Source organism: Tribolium castaneum, chromosome 1 (assembly GCF_031307605.1).
Source record: "Tribolium castaneum strain GA2 chromosome 1, icTriCast1.1, whole genome shotgun sequence".
NCBI lineage: Eukaryota > Metazoa > Arthropoda > Insecta > Coleoptera > Tenebrionidae > Tribolium > Tribolium castaneum.
In genome coordinates, this window is record NC_087394.1 from 36,845,461 (window position 1) to 36,866,261 (window position 20,801).

The 20,801-nt window shown below is 34.9% G+C and overlaps 4 protein-coding genes and 1 non-coding gene across 10 annotated transcripts in view; 1 reads left to right on the forward strand and 4 right to left on the reverse strand.

The window, feature by feature from the left end:
- The window catches only part of LOC662075 (serine/threonine-protein phosphatase 4 regulatory subunit 1), a 33,119-nt gene extending 26,316 nt beyond the window's left edge, over window positions 1-6,803 (reverse strand). For 2 of the 4 annotated variants that reach the window (XM_064359181.1, XM_008192335.3), the window contains exons 1-3: window positions 6,566-6,803; window positions 6,460-6,504; window positions 869-977 (exon numbers count right to left, since the gene is read on the reverse strand). In XM_064359181.1, the coding sequence (XP_064215251.1) occupies window positions 869-977; window positions 6,460-6,504; window positions 6,566-6,572 (161 nt within the window). In that variant the 5' untranslated portion in view covers window positions 6,573-6,803. Of the gene's footprint in view, window positions 1-868; window positions 978-2,832; window positions 3,011-5,924; window positions 5,965-6,459; window positions 6,505-6,565 lie in introns of those variants that run through there. The other 2 variants (XM_015977512.2, XM_015977514.2) reach the window with 2 other exon arrangements.
- A 617-nt stretch (window positions 6,804-7,420) lies between these two features.
- On the reverse strand, window positions 7,421-11,356 carry LOC660693 (RING finger and SPRY domain-containing protein 1). The gene is made up of 7 exons (XM_970776.4): window positions 10,839-11,356; window positions 10,439-10,790; window positions 10,180-10,387; window positions 8,758-9,017; window positions 8,488-8,702; window positions 8,115-8,372; window positions 7,421-7,967 (listed from the first exon to the last, which is right to left on the reverse strand). Exons 1-7 carry the CDS (start codon window positions 11,033-11,035, stop codon window positions 7,880-7,882), a joined length of 1,578 nt encoding a protein of 525 aa, XP_975869.2. The 5' UTR covers window positions 11,036-11,356; the 3' UTR covers window positions 7,421-7,879.
- On the reverse strand, window positions 7,483-7,540 carry Mir11641 (microRNA mir-11641). Its single transcript, NR_161893.1, has one exon. It is a non-coding gene; the product is annotated as a microRNA mir-11641 (primary transcript).
- Window positions 11,357-11,611: 255 nt separating the features above from the next.
- The window catches only part of Ets65A (Ets at 65A), a 51,362-nt gene continuing 42,172 nt past the window's right edge, over window positions 11,612-20,801 (forward strand). Inside the window, exon 1 of the mRNA XM_064355862.1 lies at window positions 11,612-11,818. Within this exon, the coding sequence (XP_064211932.1) occupies window positions 11,817-11,818 (2 nt within the window). The 5' untranslated portion in view covers window positions 11,612-11,816. The remainder of the gene's footprint in view (window positions 11,819-20,801) is intronic.
- On the reverse strand, window positions 14,976-19,931 carry LOC661833 (uncharacterized protein). 3 transcript variants are annotated; one of them, XM_015977542.2, is made up of 8 exons: window positions 19,694-19,931; window positions 19,462-19,644; window positions 19,312-19,410; window positions 19,006-19,260; window positions 18,526-18,947; window positions 18,244-18,474; window positions 18,008-18,178; window positions 14,976-17,898 (listed from the first exon to the last, which is right to left on the reverse strand). In XM_015977542.2, exons 1-8 carry the CDS (start codon window positions 19,789-19,791, stop codon window positions 17,654-17,656), a joined length of 1,704 nt encoding a protein of 567 aa, XP_015833028.1. In that variant the 5' UTR covers window positions 19,792-19,931; the 3' UTR covers window positions 14,976-17,653. The 3 variants fall into 3 exon arrangements, with proteins under 3 accessions (XP_015833028.1, XP_008190556.1, XP_015833027.1); XM_008192334.3 differs by having other exon boundaries at window positions 17,993-18,178; XM_015977541.2 differs by having other exon boundaries at window positions 14,976-17,910; window positions 17,993-18,178.

Sequence of the window (20,801 nt, forward strand, 5' to 3'; positions counted from 1 at the left end):
TTATTTTATCCAGACATTGATTGCATAATAACCTAGACGATGGTGCGAAATGCGACGACGAACGCACTATTTCAGGATGTTCAAAAGGTATATTTAGAGTGAAAATCTCGGACACAAGCAGCAGGAATCGACGACGACGACGTCGACGCGCGGTCATCGCACTTTCGAGGAGAAGGGGTTGTGACCTAGTCGGACGATGGGGTGCACAACGCTCAGGTCAAGGGGTAAAGGTCGTTGTCCTGCTGCCATCACAACCCCTAAATCCCATACGACGCACACATACCACACGACAGGTTTTATTATACGATATTTTACGCATTACCACAAAAAATTCAACAAAATAATGAAAATGAATATACCAATTTTTTTTACAAATGTTTCGTTAAGGATCATTTCACACAGAACACCCTGTATGAGTAATAAGGCACCCGAGACACCAGATTCATTATCTTCCCGAGCAATTAATAACGAGACTGTCATGAATGCAAGGTACGATTAATGCCTCGTAATAATCAAATTATAAAGCAAAAAAAAAATTGCACACTAATGACAGTTACACTAATAACGACTTGACGTTAACAAATCTACGGTGCAGTAAGTAATTAAAATACTAGAAACAAAACGAAGAAAAAAAATCGACTGTCGCGAAAACACTGATAAAATACTACAGACGTTTCGTCATCATCGTCTGCATGAGTATACGTCGTATGTCCACCACGTTCTAAATTCATATACGTGTCCTGGTTATTCCTGGCGCCGGCAATTCTAATCTAACGCCAACTCCGCCGTACATTTATTAAAACGACCGTCGTGCCAAATATTCCCGCCAGGAAAAAAAAATCGAAAAAAGAAAAATTTAAACACTTACCGATCGTAGATGTTCCCAGCTTGAGCGTATTTCTGGACGCGGGATAACGGTGGTAAAAGCTCGTCATCGCCAGAACTGTCCGTTGAACAATCTCCTTGTTCGAATACACCTAAGCGAAAAAATAATATGTCACCAAAACGAAGAAATACAACACAAACTAATGCACCGAAATGATAATAATAATACAAGAAATTTGTTAAGCAAGACAAAAATACGAGTAACATTATTTTCGACATAATTCGGCAATTTTTTTGAGTAATTTTTAACGAATTTATGCGGAATAAGTAAGTTTTTAGGTGCAAAACATACGAAAATGCGCAAAAATTCGACCCAATTCTGCATTTTTCGGCTAATAATTGCACTATTTCATACAAAATATATTAATAAAAAGCAAATTTCCAACACACTTTTATGAAATTTTGGCTGACTTTCGTAAAATTCTGCAAAAAGACAAATTTCAATCTCAAAAACATAACAATTTTGTAACTTTTCGGTGCGGTTTAGCCAAGTTTTAAATTTTAAACAGGGACTCCCGTAATATCCGTTTCTGGAACACATGAAGAAATAGTGCCTGTTTTGAGCAGCAGCTAACACTTTTTTCAGAATCTCAACAGTGGGTTAGATTAGATAAAATATAAAAAAACGTTTCTTTATAAATTATGTATTTTTTTCAAAATCTACTATTATATGGTATAAACTTTCCAAAGCTACGTTTTTGAGTGGAAATCTGAATGTGCTTATCAAACAAAATTAATAGAAGCATCCGATGTTCTAAATAGAAAAGAAATTCTACTCACTTTTCACTAATAACTTGGTAATTATAGTAATTTTTAACAATATTATGCGAAAAGATTAAGTTTTTAAATGCAAAACATACATAACCGCTCGAAAAGACACAAAAATAACACTATTCAGACCCATTTTGCATGAAAAAATCTATCAGTAAAACCCTATCTAGTGAAATTTCAACTATATTTACAAAAAATAAAAAAACTGGTTTAATTTTGTAATTTTTTACTTTGTTTTTGACAAAATTTCGCTAAACATTCTCATTTTTGGACAAAAAAAAAACTATAAAAACATTCAAAAAAAATACAAATCTCGGCGCAATTTAGTAATTTCTCGGTCGTATTAATAACAAAATTTTAAATTGTAAAGCAGAGACCCTCTTAATATCCGCCCTTGCAACCACATGAAGAAATATTGACTGTATTTTAACACCAGAACCTCAACAGTTGCTTTGACTTAAAATACAAAAAATATTCCTTTAGGTAGGTATAAAGTTTTTTTCCAAATGTAAAGTTTTTAAAGCAATTTTTTTAATGCAGGACGTTTAAAAAATGCTTTCAACTGAAATTGACAGCAGCATTTAATTTCCTTAAAAGAAAAAGAATTTTTATTAATGAATTAGGAAAGTCGGTATTTTGTAAAACCATTTTTGTGTTTGTCAGTAGCATAGGTCAGTAGATATGTGCCAGAACGATAATGACATACTAACCTTAACAAACGGCATTTAAAGTTTTAGTCAAAACAAGGTAAATATTTAACGTTTTTGTGCGTCGTGACTCTTGAAATTTCCATCATTTTACTAAATTAAGTTTTCCAAGAAAATTTAAATTTAATCCCTCGCTGCAAATAGTAAAAAACCGTATAGTAATTTAACTCGAGCTTATCTCGATCCATCATTACGAGCCCCTCGAAACTCTAGCAAGCATCATTAACATACCAACAATAAAAACAGAACCCATGCATTCGCTTCAAAAAGCATGGCTTTTCTCGTAAATCGATAAAATCTAAATCGTTCCGAAAAGAAAAAACCCGAAAAACCTCCCCTTTCGAAACATTTAAAAACGTATAAAACAAACGCTAATCCATCCACCCTGACAAGCATTTTACTGCAAAGAACACATCGATCATCATCACGTAAATCAAATTATTAAGAGAGAAAAAAAGAGGGTGCGGACCTGACAGGTTCTCTTCCACGTGAACCTCATGACGTTATAAATCCTTCAGGACAATTAAAAGCACCGAAACCACAACCGAATTTGTAAAAACCGTCCGAATTTCTTATTTTTTCGCTGAAACGCACTCGATTTTTTGCTAAAATGACCGGTTTCGGGGCGTGCGAACATCACCCGCCAAGCAAGGAGTCTTACGACGATCGTCGGTCGGGTGGAGACGTTATTTCGGTGCGTCGCCGGACGTCGTCGTGAGGGCGCCACCGATCGGTTTCCTAAACGCGATCCGATCAATATGAGCGTGCGTACGGGCGTGGTGAACACTTTAAAATCCACCAACATGGAAAAAGTCCACACTAGGATAAGGGAAAAGTTGAGGATCGTACGTTGGGGGAGCATTCGGTTTTCACCTATGATTTTACATTTTTGCCCCCGCCTCATTGCGTGTTTGCCTTTACACCGATTTGCATAAAGCGTATCAACGAAATTCTCGACGAACGGGTCGTAAACGAAAATGGCGGCCGGTAAACAAGACCAAATGTAAAAAAAATAAATCCAAAGCAGGAAAAATGCAAAAATTAAGATTTTTCACCAAAAATCACACTGAGAGATGGACGTCTCTACACAAGTTTCAGTTTAGATTAGAATTATATTAATAAATAAAACACAATAATTTTTCAATAAATATCTACTAAAAAAATTACAAAATCAAGAATAAAGCTTGGGTTACATACGAAACATGTTCAGTATTACCCAGAAAAAGTTGTTAAAAATAAGTATATTTTAACATTAAAATATTCATTAAAGAGTACAGTTATTCATATTATCCTTCCAGGTTTTGAAATTTTTTTTACTACACGCTGAAAAAACAAGATTTATGAAAAAAATCGCTTAGTAATTATTAGAAATTCTAATAATAGAAAAAAATAAATAGTACTTAGCTTAATTGATACTTTATAATGAAATAAAGTTAACTATGAACAACTTTTCTCCTGGACTATGAATACCTACATGTTCTTATTTTCTTATTTCGAACTGTGAAAGTCTTAGTTTGAACATTCTGTCAATGCCTATCACAAAAATGAGGCACTAGTCAACTGTTATACCGTGTGATTTCATAAAATTTTGATCTAGTTACCCATGAGAGTTACTTTAACCCGATGTCCATTACGGAAATAAGGTTCCAACATAAAATTTTTGTTCTTCGGTGAACATTTTGGACATATTGACAAATAAAGCGATGCTGAAGTTATTTACGCAATACATTTTACTGCTGAGGTAACTGTCTTAGATAACTAGATCAAAACTTTTAAAAATCGTTTGGTATAATTTGTGATAAAAAATTGTATCTCAGAAAAAGTTATTTGTAAATACAATTCATCTTCTCTGAAATACATTTGGAAATTCTGAACTACAAGTGAAAAAAATGTATAACTTTTCTTTTATATTCTAAGGTAATTAAAAATTTGATAATTTGACTACAAAATATTGAAAAGAAAGCGTTTTCTTTTAGACGACTAATAAAATATTTAAATATAATTTAATCGATCTGTGTGAAACAATATTGTTAATGATTTCGGAAGAAAGAAAACATTAAAAAAATTAAACAGACACAAATTTGACAATTTCATCTTCAATTTTCAGACCTATGCTTATATCATAACAAATGCAGTTTACAAGACAAAAAATTCTAAATCAACTGGGCTTTTAAATTACACTGCACTGTTCAAATGATTAGATATTAAAAAAAGCGAGGGCATGCCAAATTTTGTAACTTTTTTTAAAGAATTTTTGAACTAAATATGGAAGCTAATGAACGTTTTTAGCAAAAATTAAGATCATTTATTTTTAATTCTTAATCTATGGTTAAAATATTTGCACTTTCTGGCGAAACGTCGTTCCTTCTTACTTGAAAAAGAATTTTTTGACCCAAATTTCGAAACGTAAATAAAATGCCCATTAACAGAAACACAATTTCCTGGAAAGTTAAGCACTAAACAAATATTTTTGAAAAGATAAAATCAAATGCGATAGAATGGAATAGAAAATTCGATTTCGATCACCTATTTACAAATATAAAACTGATCCAACAGGAAATCGATCAATATTAGCATTCACAATACAATTTGTTTATTTATGCTGATATTCACATTATTCGATATTTCCCCCTGATTTTCGGGGAAAAAATAAAACGCAATAACAAGGTGCAAGTGTAGCAACCAACACGTGCTTAATTTTTTTTCAATTATCGCAACAACCGACTGTCATCGGTGTCGTGAATCGTCTTGTACATTTCTTATTAAAATTAAAAACTGATAATTGCAAATTTCAAGATAAAACCTGTGTAATAAACATTCTCGAAATAATACTTTGCTGTTCGAAAATTCTATATAATCAGTGGTTAGTCAGTAGTTACTTGAACCTATTTGAGCGATAAAGATATTTTATTGAGTCATTGTATTTCCTCAAATTTCATCAATCAATAACGTTAAAAATAGAACCAAATTAAACCGTCTTGTAAAAACTTGGAACAATTACACAACCGAAAGACGCACATTTTCCGTTTTATGAATCGTGTAACTATCACATTATTTAATTTCACTGAAATTCCAACGTTTTCATTGCGTTGAGCCGCCTTTTAACAAGATACTCGTAAAGACTCATCAACACTTGTTTACATGATTGCATGAAATGCTATCTCGATGATCTTTGATGAATATTTATTACAAAATTGTATTGCAAAAATAGGAAATCCGAGAACTTGGCTTATCGCAAATTTACGTTAAAGAATGAAATGGAAATGTTTGCATTTTGGTGGGAAAAAACTAAAATTTACTCAGTGCGTTTTAAACCAATTCGCACCTTTTCCATGCAATTTGTTAGTCAATTGCTGCACTTTAAATTCCAGTTTTTATTGATAGTAAACATTAGTTTTCAGTAAAATGAGACAACAAAAAATTATATGGAAACTGAAACGGTTAACACAAATAATTCCTTAATTAAAAAATTACTAAAATTGGTGAAAACTGGGCCAGAGCACCACCACGTCAAAAACTGTCAGAAAATTCATTCGACAATTAATTTTTAGCGAATCTTACGTATCAGTCTCCTGCAGAAGTGCATGTGTGAAGTCGGCCTAATTCACAGCACTTTGCATGTTTTTTCCCACGCAAAAATATTTTTTTCCAAACTTTCACCTACGAAAAAACTGACAAAAGATCGTGAAATTGAAAACGTGATGACGTTTCCAGCCCAAGAGACGTAATAGTTTTGTGGCGTTTCCGGTGCAGAAAAGCGCACTTTTTCGCCCAACACGTGCACAATGAGTATCACCGGAAATGACGGTCGACACCCTGTTTATCTGCTCGGCACATTAACCGAAAGAAATGGTGGAAACAAGCCCATTTTATCGAGTCTTGCGACCATAAATCGCACACTTTTTTGGCATACGTCTCTGGGGTTATTTTTGCGAAAAAATTCAAACAAAACACTCGTCCCGGCCCAAATATGGGGGAAAAGCGCCGGGAAGGCCCGGAATTCAGCCGCGGCTTGGGAAATACGCATTTTAACCTATGAGGTGGTGCATAGCCTAGCGTTTTAGGTTAAGCCGATTAATGAAAAATTCCTACATACCTTCATCGCAATCATCCATGGTGTGATCTTGGATTAAGGAAATGTCTGGAGAAGAAGCAACGAAATGAGCACGAATTGAAATAATTTTCATTAAAACTTGACTCACCCGCCATTTTGTACTAGCATCAAAACATAGCAATGTAAAGGCACGTGATTTAAAATTTTCATTAATACAACAACATACGTCAACACTTGCAACAATTAATCACATTTAAATACGCTACTTGACTCATTTACTTTGATAAAACGATTATTTATCTTGCTTTTCACTTTTAATTCTTATTTCGAAGCTAAAACTTCGTCATGGCTCGAGTGTGGCTGTGTACGAAAAATACTTATTTTAATTCTCATACCAACGTAAAAATATTTAATTCCCGTTAGGCGCTGTCGCGCGGGAAGTTCAAAATCGCGCATTTTAACGCAAATAATCAGCGGTATTATCAAAACAAGCGCCAGTTTTTGCGTCCAACTGATTAAGCGACCCAAAATTAATCTTTAAACCAAATGTTGAAACAAAATAATAACGTAAAAACTAAAAATTGAAAAAAGTTTAATTTTTTTTATGTATGATTAGATTATGTATATTAGATTATTTGTAGACAAATACCTATTTTTTTCAGTTTCAAATAAATTTTTATTACTTCTTTGTTATCCAAGTAGCAATAAAATATATAATTTTTTTAGTGGAAAATTCCGTAACAAATTATCAGGAAAAAGCTGTAACTTCTTATATTAAAATATTTCTTACCTGAAACGCTGGTGGCATAACTGAACTAATTACGTTTTTAAATATTCCATCCCCAACATTTCACAAAAATTGGTTAGAAAAAAAAGCATAATTTGGGTGAATAATTTTTATGATGAATGGTTGTAAAATCACGATGATTCAAATGTGTCTGGGAATCACCTACGAAAATCATGACTCATGCGATGATTGTGTCAGGAAGGAAAAAAACTCGAGTTATGCTTGAAGCAATACTTTTATTTCAACATTAAAATATAGTCATGTATTTCCACGCTTTTAATTAAATTTCCGATCAAAGTAGACTGTGATTGGAAGGCCACTTTGATCAAAGATTTATTTAAGAGTGTGGTATTTTTTATGTTTAAACTTTAAAATAATTATTCATAACATGGTTATATAGTTTTTTAAATAAAATCATTTAAATTTGACACTATGTATCGTTATTGTCAAATTAAAATCGATTACCCCTGATTGCTAAAATAAAATTCGTGAATTTTTTTTTATAAAAATATCAACAACTGGGACTAAAATCTGTAGTAAAGCCTAGCTAAATAAATACAACCTTCTATGTGTAACCTAAAACAATAAACCCGTGTCTATGAAAAAATTCAACAAATTTGTACAAAAATACGCTATTAAAACAATTGATTATGTCTCCTAGTTGCGGTTTAGTCGTCAGGGATTTTCTTCTACCACCAATTCGAAGGGTGCTCTACACATGGGACATTCTACCAACTGACTTGCACACGACGGACAAAAACCCCTAAAAATTACAGTCAAAACAACTATCCACCTTGTAGTGGACGAATCTGAACCGCTCTTTGACGCAACATCTGTCAAAGAACGATTTCAAAATAGACCACTAGACATCTTTTGACGATAATTATAAAAAAACAATTGAGGAACTTACGAGTGTTCGCAGGGAATCAGCCGCACTGAAGCCTTCTTATCGTAACAAAGCGTGCAACTATCCTCTCTAATATTTTGTTGTCTCAACTGATCCAAAAAAATATGCCTTGGCATTACAATTTTATCCTCGGGCTTTAAAACACCCTGATCATTGAAAGTGGAAAATTCCCCGGAAGGCGGATAACGAAACGGTTCCGCTCCGAAATTAAACCGACATTGTTGGAATGACATAAAACTAGCAGCGGCAAAAAAACCCGATCTGAAACAAACCGCACGTTGACAAAACTATCGTAACGGTTCTAGATATGGGGCGGCTGTGGCCGTTTCGTTTGTCAATTCCACAGCCACCTTGCTTGAAAGAAGTGAATACTTACTGAGCCATAGTGAACACATGAGTACATGGTGGTAACCTCATACCGTTTATAGAAAAAATGACTTGTGGCGTATTCAAGTCGAGGAAACAGCCCAAAATATCGCCAGATTGCCATGCGGGCAAATTTTGGGGTTCGGATTTGGCATTGTACCAAATTAATTTGCGACAACCGTCATAAGCCAGCGAGTACTTGTCATCGCCAATGCCATAACCCTCCTACAATGACATTCAAATCAGTTTAAATATTTGGGTGAAGAGAGAAAATTCTAACGTGGTTAAGAAAATTGCTGTTTTTTGTTGCCCATCCAATTTGCATAACTCCTGGTGTTATAATACAAACTTCATAGTACCATATTCCTGAATCGGCCTGAGCCGTACAACGAACACTTTCGAAAGAGTAGGCGTCGCAACGGGCCTCTAAGCCATCTGGTGAGATTTTAAGGTACTCGCTGACGTCGCTGGTGTTTAACATGGCGTTTATGTTCTCCATATTCACGGTTAAGTAGGAATATTGACGATTGTTCATCACGACTAGAATCGGAACAGATGGTACAAATTTAGTGTTTTTTTTAATGGATTCTATCATAGATAAAGGCCCAAAAAATAATTTAACTCGCTGCTGTTAAAAATTAATTCGCGATTAATTTGTGAATGTGAGCATCCGATTGGCCCAATTTTATCACATGACCAAAATGAGCCAATCAGATGCTTAGATTTTGGAACTATTGATAAATAGTGACAAAAGATAATCTATAAAAATTGTGAATTCGTCATAAACGTAAAAAAATGAAAATAACTTGAGATTCCTTGAATACGTTTGCATATAAAAAGCTGAAATACCTAACAATTGTTTAACCTGTGTTATTTATTACTTCAATAAAAACAATCAAAAGCACGCATTTCTTACTCCAAATTAAAACAGATTCAGAATTCTTGAATAATTTTGCACATAAGAAGTTAAAGTGTCAATCAAAAAAAAAACTAAATAATAAAAATAGCTACAGTCATCCTTTATTACAACTAATCATTTTTTAAGAACCAAATTTTGACTTGTATCTCAAAAATTATTAGCTGTAGAGAAAAAATAGAAACAGTTTCGGAATCCTCAGACAATTTTCCGTAAGAAAAACCTACATTTGAGTTGATTTTATTCTCCTCTTTGCCAAAAAAATTATATGTTCAGAAGGTTTCGACAAACTAAAATTTAAGCAGTTCTTGAAATTTTGACTGATATCGTAAGAACTATCGGTGGGAGACAAAAATTAAAAACAGATTCAAAATCCTTAGAAAAATTTGGATATCAGAAGTTAAGTATCTGATCTATCTGTCTTTAATAAAAAAAAAATAATTTCCTCATCTTTTATTCCAAGTAATCTTTGGCTTGAAGAATCAAACTTTGTCCAATATCTCAAAAACTAGTAACTGTAGGTGAAAAATAAAAACAGTTTCAGAATCCTCAAACAATTTTACGTGAGAAAAACTAACATTTGAATCGGTTTACGCCTCAACTTTTTTCAAAAATATATTTTCAAAAGTGTTTGATTTATGACAAACTAAATAACGTAATGACCGATATCTTAAAAATATGAGCTGTAAATAAAAGATTAGAACTCTTTCGGAATCCCCAAGCAATTTTCCTTCAGAATAAGATAAATTTAAGCCCTATGACAAAACCCAAGACCTTGGTACTTACATAAATTGTCCAAGACCCACTGGGCGCAAAACCCGACTTGTCTTTTGATGTAGTGACTCTCATTCCGCCACTTTTCTAGCGCATTTATCGGACAAGGATTCAAGACTTGCAACCGCTTCATAATTGTTGATTTGTTTTGACTAGACTGGGCAAACTTTTCTAAAGCTATTAGGGAAAATAGGACAACATTTGGATCAGTTTCAGGCTCCTGAAAATGCATTCTTGAGACTTGCGTTACTTTAACTACCGAATAAATTACCAAATTGGTTAATAAATAGTCTAACATGTGTTCGTTTAATATTCTTAAATTCCTTGGACCGGCTAACGTCTCCGCTATACACCCTAGAACTACACAAGTGTTTCTCTCTTTGGAGGGATTCAGTCTCCCGGCTATTGCCGCCTCCCGGGACACGTTCAACATATCGACGACCTTGAATACTGATTCTTTCGAAGGCAGGGGACAATCGTCCAGCAAAAGTGTGATAATTGACGGGCCTAGAGGGTCTGATAACGGCACGACTTTAATCATTGATTTGACGACTTGGATGAAGCCTTCCTCGTTATCGGCGATGTTGTGTAGGAGGAGCATTGACGGGGGCGGGTCTTGCTCACTGATTCAAACAAGTGGAAACACCAGAAAAATCAAAAATTGCACTTACTTGTCCACAAGAGTTGCAATAACGCCCAGCGTTTCCAGGACGAGTTTATCGACGAGTTGTGGGTCCGGGGCTTTGGCGACTCGAATGTAATACTGGGGGGCTACTGGTGAAACGGGTTGGATTGTAGCATTGCTATGGGTTTGAGGAACATAAGTGTCATGTTCTTCGTGTTTTTGCTTACACCAGCAGACACCCATTACGTTGCGGTGGTGGAAAGTGTATTTACAAAGACTTGATGGTGGTTTACTACATGCTAGTTGTGTCTCAATGTTTATGCAAGTTTTTATGTTGGTGTAATCATTGACATCAACATATTAAAATTAGCACTGGCGTGATTCGATACCGATATGAATTTCTGCATTAGGCGGGTTTGGATAAGCCCATTAATTAACTGCATGGATTACGTAAGCACGCCGATTTGCACTGATTTTTCGAAGAGGAAAAGGAGTTTGAGATAAAACACGTTTTTGGTTAGGATAGTCTGAACAACTGTCACACGATGAATGTCAAAGGTGGGGCAAGCGGGGCGGTCGACTGTTTTTTCGACCGAAAATCTAGTTTCTTCTTTCATAAAACAAGTTTTTTTATGGGTAAAATTACGTCTTTTTAGTCTTGTTAGTTTAAAATAGCGTTTCTAGAAATCAAATAAATAAAAATTAAATTAAAATAGATTCGTTTTGTCCGGATTTTGAGATTTTTCTATGTCGCCAGTGTCGTATTTCGTCCTCACTTGACAAAACCTACCGACGCTGCTTTTGCGCATGTTACTTTTTGCTCTCTTAAATTCGAATTATTTTGCAAATCTCGGAATATTTTTGTGTTTAAAAGTTTCCAAAGTGTTATTAGTGCTTCCTAGTTTGTGAATTTGTACATATTAACTGTTAGTGTTACATGATTTTAAAGCAAGAGGCTTGAGTTTGGTTATTTGGGAAGACATGAAGACGATGGCCATTTTGAGGGATTCCCACAGTTATTCCCATGTAAGTAAGCACATTCTTGTTTCCTGGTCATTACTGACAATTAATCTTAAGGGTCGGGTTATAGAAAGCTCAGAAAGTTAATTGCTCTGGTAAAAGTTAACAAAGTGAATAGACCAATCAAATTGATTCAATTTGCTCACGTGATCAATTAATGACGCTTTTATAAACCGACCCTATAAAATTAATATTTTAAAATTAAGACTGAAAATTGTTGCGGTACTACTTATCAGCGTGCAGTTTCTAGTATCTTTTATTACACCAAACAGATTACCAAAAAATAATTTTTGGTTAAAAAAAAAGGTCCCTCTTTATTCTAAGATCAAATGTAACTAAAATGCATTTGAATAAATTAGCCAAAGTATTTGTAAACCAAAGACTTAAAGACATGTACTGAAATGAGTGGAGAGGCTTTTCTACAGGGGTATTTATACAGGGTGCCTCAAAATTGACGCCCGTGCTTCTACTATTTTTGACTAGAAAATATACAAATTTTGTGATTTTTGGAGGTATTATATCAAAAAACGTGCTGACAGTCACTGAAAACGTAAAAACAGCTTTAAAATTGTATAAACAACTTATACACCCTGTATTTTTTGATGAAATCTGGTGAATAATTAGAGAATTAAATTGAAAAAAGAGTAAGAAAATGTTTTCTCGAGCTAATTCGCCGACTTTTGAAATGAATGTATTTGCGTTTTAGGCGAATTATTGCAATCATATAGTTTGTAATGTTGATTTATTTAAAAAGTTTGTGTTAAAATATCTGCTAAAGATGGTCAGTACTTGGGGCCCTGGTGGCTCAGTGGTATAAGCGCCACTTTTGACGGGGGAGGTCGGGTGTTCGAACCCGGATCAGGATAACAATTTTTCTATGAAAAAAGTGTAGAAAAGGTAAGTGAAACAACACGTAAATAAAAATAAGAGATTAAGAGAACACATAGACGTATAAACGTAAAGCGGAGCATAAAACTGACAGAAATAAGAAAATAATGCGACAAAAGGTAAAAGTACGTAAAGGCGCCAAATTGTAAACGTAAAAGCACATCCTAATAAAGGGAAAATACCTTTTGTTTCGAGAGAAAAAGAGATGAACGTAAAGGTGAAACATAACTTCAAACTTTAGCGTTGAATCTTTAGATGACTTACTTCTTAAATTAAAAAAGAGTTAAACGAAAACATTTAATTTATGTTTAAAAATTTTGAATTAACTGAGTTCGTTTAGTAATGTCCCGAAAAACATTGTTAATAAAAATCATGGTCACTTCGAATCCGGTAGGATTTGCGCACGTCTATCATTTTTGACTAGAAAATACACAGATTTGGTGATTTTTAGAGAAATTATGTCTATTTTCGGTTAAAAACGTGCTGAAAGTCACAAAAGAAAATAAAAACAATTTTAAAATTGTAAAATCAACTTATACGCCCGATATCTTTTTATACAATCTGGTGTAAAATGAGAGAATTAAATTGAAAAAAAGTGGAAGAAAATGTTTTCTTGAGCTAATTCGCCGAGTTTTGAACTGAAAGTATTTTATTTAAAATTTATTTAAAAAGTTGGTATTAAAATATCTGCAAAAGACGGTCAGTACTTGGGGCCCTGGTGGCTCAGTGGTATAAGCGCCACTTTCGACGGGGGAAGTCGGGTGTTCGAACCCGGATCAGGGTAACAATTTTTCTATGAAAAAAAGTGTAGAAAAGGTAAGTGACAACACGTAAATAAAAATAAGAGATTGAGAGAACACATAGACGTATAAACGTAAAGCGGAGCATAAAACTGAGAGAAATACGTAAAGTAAGTACGTAAAGGCGCCAAATTGTAAACGTAAGAGCACATCTTAATAAAGGGAAAATACCTTTTGTTTCGAGAGAAAAAGAGATGAACGTAAAGGTGAAACATAACTTCAAATAGTTTTACTATTTTTATTTTTAGTACAGTTCAACTTTTGTAAATTTTGTTTTATTTATTTACCTATTTATTTTTTACTAAAAAATGGTGGATGCGCCGGGATGGTACCAAAAATAAATACGAAAACATTTATTTTATTTAATCAAAAGTTACGTAAAACTTGAATAATTGTAACATTACAAGTAAAATTATTATAAAAATTTACATATCGTAAAACAACAACACTTAATTTAATTACATTCATTAACTGTTTTCCTGGGAGACAGAACAAAACTTCTTGGCGTAAAGGTATCACACGGCAAATCGTCTTTTTTATGGACTCTTCTCACATGAGACCTTAAATTGTCTCTGCGTGACGATCGGTAACTGCAAAAGGGACACAAATGGGGTTTTTCCCCTGTATGCATCCTCCGATGTTGAATGAGCTAGAAATGGAATTAAGTAAACTTGAGGATTTAGCTCAAACAAGTCGAACCTTTTTCAATTGAATGGTTTTAAATTTACAAAAATCACAACAAAAATACTTGTCCTGTCTGTGCTTCATCATATGAATCGAAAGGATTTCCTCGCTTTTTCGATCTTTGCCACACACTGGACACGAGAGGAGTCTTTTAGGGGATTTATCTTCGCACCATCTCAAGTGGTGCAAAAACGCCTTTTCGGTGGTGCAAGTGTAAGGGCATTGCATGCACCGATATTCCTCTTTCGAATATCTTTAAGAAATGGTAAAAGTAAATCGAGAAAAATTAATAAATTCGACTAACCTAACTCTTTGAATTGTTTTCTTTTGGTCATTTTTTTCGTTAGTTTCTTCGTCTTCTGGACTGTTAATTTCTTCATTTTTTTCGGTTTCGTTCTCTTGAATCGGCACACTGCTCTCTGAATTAATCGACGAATTTGTGTCGCTTGAAGTGACGTAGGGTGTAATTACTTGAATTCCTTCAATTAATGGATTCGGTTGGACGCACACCGTGGTTGGATTTATTAAAAGTTGGTTCCAAATTCCCGAAAAATCCATCACATTTGTTGGTTTCCTATTTGTGCGTTTTTGTACATTTCGAATAATATATTATATACAACATTATTGGAAAAGCCGAGATCACAGGGAGGAAATTTAGGACAGGTGTGTCTGTTTCATCTCGCAACAAGATGTTGTTTCCAAGTGCGTGAATCGGGTTTGAGGGATGGTCAAAATAATAAATAAAAAACTGGTAAACAGCAGGGCGCCAAATTGGAATAATAAAACACGGATTTGTGAAACTTGTAATATTGTAATTGAATCGATAATGTGTATTTATAATGTATTACAAGTTAACTTGGTACATAAAACAATGCAACATAGAACACAAGACATTTATTCAAGTTGAATCGACTAAATTAAGGTCAAAAACATCAAATGGGCAACGAGGCCACAAATTTTAGCTTTCCTGTTCCGACTGTAACAAAATCGAGAAAACTTTACTCGAGTAACATAATTTTTGTGAGCTCGTTGGTTTAACCAAGACTTGTGCCCATGGCGGCACAAAAATCGAATGAAAATCGAATCGAAGTCTTATCTACGTCAAGCTTTCAGCTTCTATATTTGTGTGAAATCTCATTTATATTTATAATAAAACAATGTAGTAATTATGATATGGATTAGCAAAACTATCTAATAGTAGTTTTTTAAATACAAATTCACTTTTTTGAATTGTGAACGTTTGCACAACACGTTTTGTGCTTTTTAAATCAAACGACTTGCATGATTTCTAGAATATGTTGTTGAGAAGAATTTTGTTCCTAAAAACCATGCAAGTGGATTACTAACCATTCTAATAAAATTTTTACATTTCAAGCAAATTGCATAATATGATATAGGTATTTTTTTAGTATAATAGGTAACCAGTAAGTTATTTACAATTATTTAAACACGAAACAAAAACGAATGGCTTGTACCGGCGCTACCAATTAGTGTGGTTTATAGTTTGATTCGTATTTAGGACGGCAATACGTTCTTTTTGCCTTATAATTATCAAATTAAGGAAATTTAGAATTATTTAGTTGGTACGAACCATCCGAAATGGGAACAAAACAACTTTTTTTATCTTTTATATAAGTCATTCATTCGAACTATTTACGTACAAGCTGTCTCGGCAAATACTTTTCCGGCCAGAGAAAATCTTTGCTGAGACAGCCTCTAGACAATTTTAAAATTTTATTTTGACACTAGTAACTGAAAAAATCACATATGGGAGATTAAGGTTCCTTAAAGTAAAAAATACAAGTTCCACCAGTACGACAATGTTTGGACCAGTTTCTAATACACTGGTAATTTTCCAGAAATAATATTTTTTGTTTCAACTACCCCCATTACATTTTTTAGTCTTTTTACATAAATTAGTAAATTTTTCGCTCAAAATGATCAGATTTTTAATTAGGTATAGGTTGTGCGGCTTATTTTAATGCAATTTTTCGTTCAAAAGTGACTGAATTTTAGAAATTTGTTTAAAAACAAGTTAAATCCCACAAAATGGCAAAATATTGTCAAAAAAGGTGGTTTATTATAATTTTGAACCTATTATAAACGACCATTTTAGAACAATTTAGCACAAAATATGTTTTTTACTTAAAAATGGGCTAAATTTAATGAAATAGGTGGGTTAATTCCGATCTAATTTGCTACTTTTTCCAGAAATATTATACAAAAGCAAAATTCTTACTCAAGAAAAATTGAGCTGAAAAATTAAAAAAAAATGCAAAACTAATGCCGTTTAGAATGCTAATATGTTTAGAATTTTTTTACCATTCCTTATAATTAAAATTAATTTATTAATCAATTAATATAGAAAATCCTACAATTAACTCATAAGAAATTGTAGAAAAATTCTGAAAGAAATTAGATGCATTAAATAGCAAACGCCGATTTTTGTGTAATTATTAGTTTTTAAAATACAGCAAATAGTATACCATTATACGAGTTTTATAAGACATTCTATTGTGGCACAAATGGTTTTGGAGTACGACGAAGGAGGGCCACAATTAGACTCACCTTATATAATTTTTAATGTCGTATTTTTCTGGTTATTTTTCAGTCTGTTGGAGTAAAACTATACAAGAAAATTAGGTTTTTTAACTTATAAATGTGCAAAAAGTCAAAATTGGTGATTTAATTCAAGTAAAATTATATTATCGACGTCGCTTTTTGTCTCTTTAGGATTTTTTTTCTAAATTTTATATTTCTCTAAACTGTGTTAACGAAATTTTGGTATTTTGTAACGTAAATTTTTTATATTGGTGGTTTTGTCTTGTTTTGGATGAGAAAAAGTGAGTTGTTCAGGTCCGTACTGGTGGTACAATTTTTGTGTGTGAAAGAATTGACTATGTGATGATCGGTACCTGTTCTAAGGATCTAGTCATGCATTCAATAGTAATTAAAATTTAGTTATAATAAGTAATGCGTATCGTACACGGCACGAAAGGCGTATTAATCACTGTTGGTCACGGCTTCAATAGAGGACTAATTTTATACAATATTATAAGTTGGGTAAAAGTGGCAATGTTAAAACGCAGTTGAAGGTCCAACCGTCGAGCCTCGTACCGAAGGGCCCGCCTAGTGAACGGATATATTGAAAGACGCTGTGCTCGACTTTGAGCTATATTATCACCGATGAACTAAACTTGAACGTTGAAGAAGGTGTCCAAAAATACGACAATTTCAGCCACAGAGCCGTCGCCAAAACTGGCCGAAAATTACATGTCGCGAATTCGAAAAGAGTCCAAAAAAATGGTAAAGCTTCCATCATCCACGAGGAGAAGTGCGCGTTTGTGACCAAAAACACGGCTGCGAAGGCGATCAGCAGAAGAAGGGGGCCACGGGGCCCATCCTCATGGGTGTGCCTCCTCGAAGTGGCACTAAACCCCACGCACGGCCATGAGGAGGAAGCCCTGGATCAGTCGATTTCGTGGTTGTCCATAAAATGGGTGCGCACTTCGAGATGTGCAGCCAGATCGAGCACCAGGTGCTGGAGGGAGGGGTGCTCTAGGAGTTCGGCTTCTGGGAGCGGTGGCTGGCAACGGGGGCGATACTGTCGGCTGCGAAACGCACGGTGGAGGTGCAGCACCACGTCACAGAATACGTAACGGAGGAGGAGGAGGCGCAGGAAATCGTCACCGAAGAATTGAAGATATGACGAATCTACAAGGAATTCTTTTACAATTTTTTTGGAAAATTGCACTAATTCGGAGAGGTTAAGCTAGGGAACACAGCACACGAGCTAAAACCAACATACCTTCGTCATACTCACCGACTCTTGAACGTGTGAAAAGGCGGGAGGCTTCGGTGACGAAGCGATCGACGAAACTCTGACAACGCTCCCAGTGGTGGATCGGAATGCTTGTCAAGTTGCAACAGTAACAGAATGCGGTCAGAGGCGAGTGCAGGAACAGAGTGAATAAAGAACCGTTGTGTTGTTGATCTGAAAGATTTTACAATTATTATACAATTTTTTTTACAATAATTGGATGTTGTTTTATTTTTTACCTTGGAAGGCCGGTGGTGTGTCTTGCGGCGACATTAGCGTAACCAGCGGCTGTCCAAAATACCTCGGAATGTGTTGAAAAACAAAACTATTGTCCGAATCAACGACAACAAACAGCGGTCGCCTGGTGAACGGATACAAATCACCAGGATAAAGGCAGTGAGCTTCCTTCTGTTTCTTGTGCTCTCCATCTCTCCGACTGCTCGTCAAAACGCCCCCAAGATCATAACCCACTGCAAACAACCCTTAACTCTTCCCCAACTCCTTTATAATACAATACTCACTATCCTCCGGATGCTTGGTGGTGGAAAAACACCCATCGGACGACAAATACAACAACAGTGCTCCATTTGCTGGCAACTCCTTGAAGCCGCTAGCCAAAAACACAAGAACTTGGCTAAGTGTCGGTTTGTACAGAAGGTACTTGTGTGGATTTTCGCGTCGTAGAGGTCTTTCGCCGTTCTCAATGTAGCCCTTTTGGCCGGGAACGCCATAAGGGACACGACCTGGAGCTGGAGACGCGTCGTAGATGTGATTGTAATCTTCCTGAGGTTCGCGTTCAAGGGTTTGAATCATACGGAACATGTCCATGGTTAATTCGGAAAACTTGACTTGTTCAGAGGCGCTGCCTACGATGAGGATTTCTTGAAGGGTTAGGTTCATGTATTGGGATTTTTCCACCGGAGGGGTTGTCAGAGGGCTTAATCTAGAGCAAGAAAATTGTGGAATAAATCGTTTTCAAAGGTAATAATTTTTGCACTCACCGATGGGATAAAACGATGGGATTTGTGTCTGCATGCAAGACAGTGACTATCGAATCAGCGGTGATGAAATTTTTTATTTCATCTAAAACCAAACTCCATTCAATCTGATCGTCAGGTTCGTAGGTACTCGTGTAATCTGCAATGTGTCGATCTAATTCTACTATAAGTTCTCTCACTAGTTTCATTCGACGTAATAAAAGGCAAACTACGATAAAACGTGCGTAATATCTCAATTTCTTCACCATTAATTCTGACCTACAATGGAAAAATTGCACGTTTTGGGGCTATTTTTTTTTAGATACGGACCTGTCTTCTTTTGCGGCTCTTGAGTAGTAAGCACGTCCTCTGATAGCAGCATAGAATGAGTAAGCTTCGTTCAAATAATTAGTCTCGCTGGTCCTCAAACTAAAAAATTGTGTTTTTCTCAAAAAACTACAATTTTTTTCGCACACTTACTAATAGTGGTAATAAAGTTGTCCAATTTTAGATGCAATCTCTCCGATTTGCCATCGTTTAAGCCCATACTTTGTATCTAAAATTTGACGGTGCTGCTGTTGAAATTTCCATAATTTTGTGTAGATGTCGAAAGTTCGTCCGAAATAAGCTTGCCATTGTTTGTGGCCGTATTGTGGCAAATCCCTGAAGGAAAAACCGGTGATTTAACGTGGAAACACGTCTTTAGACTCACCGTAACCCGTTGAACAGTTGTTTGGACTTTTCCAATAGATGACAAAACTCCATCACTACTTTTCGCTCGTGCTCGTCCATATTTGCCATACCGACCATGATTTCTTCGTTTCAGAGGGGCATGCTTTTAGTTTTGACCGGATTACGCACTGGTGGAAAAGAACGACGGTCGTCGTCGAAAAATCGAACAGCAGACATCATGCACGACGCCAGCGCCGGGACGGCGGACGTCCGTCGCGTCAAAGTACAACTCATCGATACATTTTTTATTTTTTTTAAATGCATTAAGAAAAAAATTATTTTGGTGGAGTTTATTGTTGGCGTTATTATTTTGGGGCTGTTTGGGGGGCTGCCATCTGGCGAGGCCTTAGTTTCGTGAGCGAAGTTTGATGGAAAATCAATAAACGCGCCGCAATTTATGCGAGGGGGTGTATTCTAGGAAATGGTAGATTGGGGCTGAACCAACCCTGTCATGAAACCAGGACAGGGTAGATTTCTCTCATGTACAGTTTTGTATCAAAAGGAAACTTAAATGACTCAAATAAATTCATTCAAATACAAAATTACAATTTTTTTGAAATGTACCTCGCAGTTTGATTTCCCATATCTTTTTGGTGTCTTGTTTTGAAAAATTACACTTTTTAAATTTCAACTCTTTTTTATTTCTGCTTATCTGAAATAACATAGTTTTATTTAAAAAAATTCGAAATTGATACATTTTTTCTTTCCTTCCTTTATACATAGCCAACCATTCTATTACTACTAAACCAAAAAGTTTTGCATTTTTTTGCAATTTTTTTAAACTCAGGAACACAAAAAATTTTGGCAAAATAATTCTTGCTAGAGAGCCATCTGTTGAAGCTTGTGTGTTGTGAGAGAAGCTTGAGGGAAAATCAATAAACTGGCTACAATTTATTCAAAGGGCTGTATTCTAGGAAATGTTAGATTGTGGATGAACCAACACTGTAATAAAACGAGAACGGGGCAGATTTCTATTTTGAGTAATTTTGCAACAAAATTTGGTCTTAAAAATGAAAAAAAATTAGGAATCAAAAAGTATTAAAGAGGTGTTAATCGTTTTCTTCATCATTTACTGCAACATGATGTAT

Bases quoted from the DNA above. Each gene is read 5' to 3' on its own strand.
- LOC660693 (XM_970776.4), bottom strand. From the start codon at position 11,035: ATGGGTGTCTGCTGGTGTAAGCAAAAACACGAAGAACATGACACTTAT. The intron at 10,791-10,838 runs GTAAGTGCAATT...TGTTTGAATCAG, and splicing joins ATTGCAACTCTTGTGGACAA to TGAGCAAGACCCGCCCCCGT. The intron at 8,703-8,757 runs GTTAGAATTTTC...ATGTCATTGTAG, and splicing joins ACAGCAATTTTCTTAACCAC to GAGGGTTATGGCATTGGCGA.
- LOC661833 (XM_015977541.2), bottom strand. From the start codon at position 19,791: ATGGTCGGTATGGCAAATATGGACGAGCACGAGCGAAAAGTAGTGATG. The intron at 19,645-19,693 runs GTGAGTCTAAAG...TTTTTCCTTCAG, and splicing joins CAACTGTTCAACGGGTTACG to GGATTTGCCACAATACGGCC. The intron at 17,911-17,992 runs GTATGTTGGTTT...AAATTGTAAAAG, and splicing joins AGTCGGTGAGTATGACGAAG to AATTCCTTGTAGATTCGTCA.